The sequence below is a fragment of the Capra hircus genome, unplaced genomic scaffold (genome assembly GCF_001704415.2).
Source record: "Capra hircus breed San Clemente unplaced genomic scaffold, ASM170441v1, whole genome shotgun sequence".
Classification (NCBI taxonomy): domain Eukaryota; kingdom Metazoa; phylum Chordata; class Mammalia; order Artiodactyla; family Bovidae; genus Capra; species Capra hircus.
Window position 1 is genome coordinate 279045 of NW_017189563.1, and position 2293 is coordinate 281337.

Sequence of the window (2293 nt, forward strand, 5' to 3'; positions counted from 1 at the left end):
ATTAGCGCCTTCACAAATTCTGATTAGATGTAAACAAAGAAGAAAGCAGAGCGTTAATATCCTGTTAAGCACCTTTGCTTGAGAAAGAGTACGTTGGAGGGTTTGGGCTGGCTGCCAGGAGGTATTGAGGGGAGGTATTGGGGGCGGAGAAATAAATATTTCACTGCAAATTTTGCACTAAGTCAGTCTCTGGTAAGAACAGCTTATGAATAGAACGGTGCAATCGTATGCTTCTGCTATGTTCAGAGTATTGAAAGACGATGTTTACAGTCCAGCGGTGGTACAGCAACAAAATACTTTCGCCTTTGGGAAAACCTCTTCCTTGTGCACAGACAATCATAGTGCAAATGATCAGTGTGAAAGGGGCGAAAATGTTACGGAGAGCAGCCAGGACCACGTCAAGCGACCCATGAACGCCTTCATTGTGTGGTCTCGTGAACGAAGACGAAAGGTGGCTCTAGAGAATCCCAAATTGCAAAACTCAGAGATCAGCAAGCAGCTGGGATACGAGTGGAAAAGGCTTACAGATGCTGAAAAGCGCCCATTCTTTGAGGAGGCACAGAGACTACTAGCTATACACCGAGACAAATACCCGGGCTATAAATATCGACCTCGTCGGAAAGCCAAGAGGCCACAGAAATCGCTTGATGCAGACTCTCCAATACTATGCAACCAGATGGATGTAGAGACATTGCACCCCTTCACATACAGGGACGATTGTGCCAAGACCACACACTCACAAATGGAAAGCCAATTATGCCGCTCACAGTCCCTGATTCTAACCAATTCACTTCTGCAAAAGGAGCATCACAGCAGCTGGACAAACCTGGGCCACGATAGGGTAACATTGGATACACGGATTTCCGCGGACTTTCCCTTTTACCAAAGCTTAGAGCCTGGGCTTTCTTGCGCTTATGTTCAATACTGACTTCCTTACTCTCGCTAACAAAGGCACGCTTTATCTCAATTTTACTACAATTTCACCTCCGACTTAATTTTAATCTAAGGCAAATAAGTACATTTAACAAGTAAAGAATTTGGACTTTCCAAAATAATTGCTCCTCTGTTAATCAGTTCTTTCTGTAAGAGTATTTTTTGTAAGAAATTATCTTAACAGCACCAAAACTGCTTGAGTTAGATCATCTGTTTTTCCTAGTAATGACACAATTTTTATATTTCTAATTTTAATTGTTCCAGAGATTGGCCATTAGTTAGATGGTAGCATATATTAATAATCTGGAAATAGCCACTATAGACAATATAACTTTTTATTTTAAATGCTGTAACTCCAAACTATAGTACTTTCAGAAACACTCACAAATTCATGGTACAGAGGAAAAAACCTCGTACTTGGATGGAAAGCTCCCTACCTTCTAAAGCACTTTCTGGTACAAGCTCTGTTCTTTGGTCTTTCTAGCTACTTTCCACCTCTTTGTAAATTGCAGGTAATTAGTGAATATATATGCATATTCTATCTTCTTTCACAGTTTATAGCCTTTTGTTCCCACTGTGAAAAAGCCAGTTTTGCTGCCACTTGCAACTCAGTTCCTTTAGTCATACAAAATTGTAAGGTTTTACTTGTGTTTTGAGGGGATTATAACATCCATCCAGTATTTAATTAGCTTCTGTGAGAGCCAAGGTTTCACGTCTCTTCTGAAAAGTTTTTTTTAATCACTGGCAATACACTTGTTTCCATTTGCACTTAACTTTTGCATTCTTGGAGGGAGAAAACAACAAATAAAGTGATAGCATGTCAGGAATATAACCTATTCAGACTATGTGGCATGGGGGATGGGATAAGCAAGATCCTGTCTGATTAATCTGATGAGGTGTCAGTGAAAATGTAAATCAAAGGTATTTAAAAATGTGCAAACAGGCTAAAGTAGAAAAATTGGCAGCTTGCAAAGAAAGCCTCACTTTTTTGGAATGAAAATAAGTCCATGGTCAAATTTTACAATATGATATGATATCATATGCCATATACTGCATATCAAAATCAACTTTCCAATATATATATGTACCAAACTCTTGAAAAACAGTACTTCAAATAATAAATCTCAAAACTCCAAAACAATATGTAGTGAAATGTGGACTTTTTGAAAGAAAGTCCAGGGGAAAAAAGGAGGTAACTTCACAGACTGATTTGTTCCAGGAAAAATATTGTTTAATCAGATTTATGTGCTCCAAATGGTAATTATATGCTATGATAACCTTTCAAACACATACCTAAAGTTGTACTTTAAAGTATTTTATATTTTTCCATGTATATGTATTGGTGTTTAATATTTAAAGC

General features: G+C 38.1%; 1 protein-coding gene across 1 annotated transcript; it reads left to right on the forward strand.

The window, feature by feature from the left end:
* The first annotated feature begins 205 nt into the window (after positions 1 to 205).
* SRY (sex determining region Y) lies at positions 206 to 928 on the forward strand. Its single transcript, XM_018044472.1, has one exon. The coding sequence runs from the start codon at positions 206 to 208 to the stop codon at positions 926 to 928; it is 723 nt and encodes a 240-aa protein (XP_017899961.1).
* The last annotated feature ends 1365 nt before the right edge of the window (positions 929 to 2293 follow it).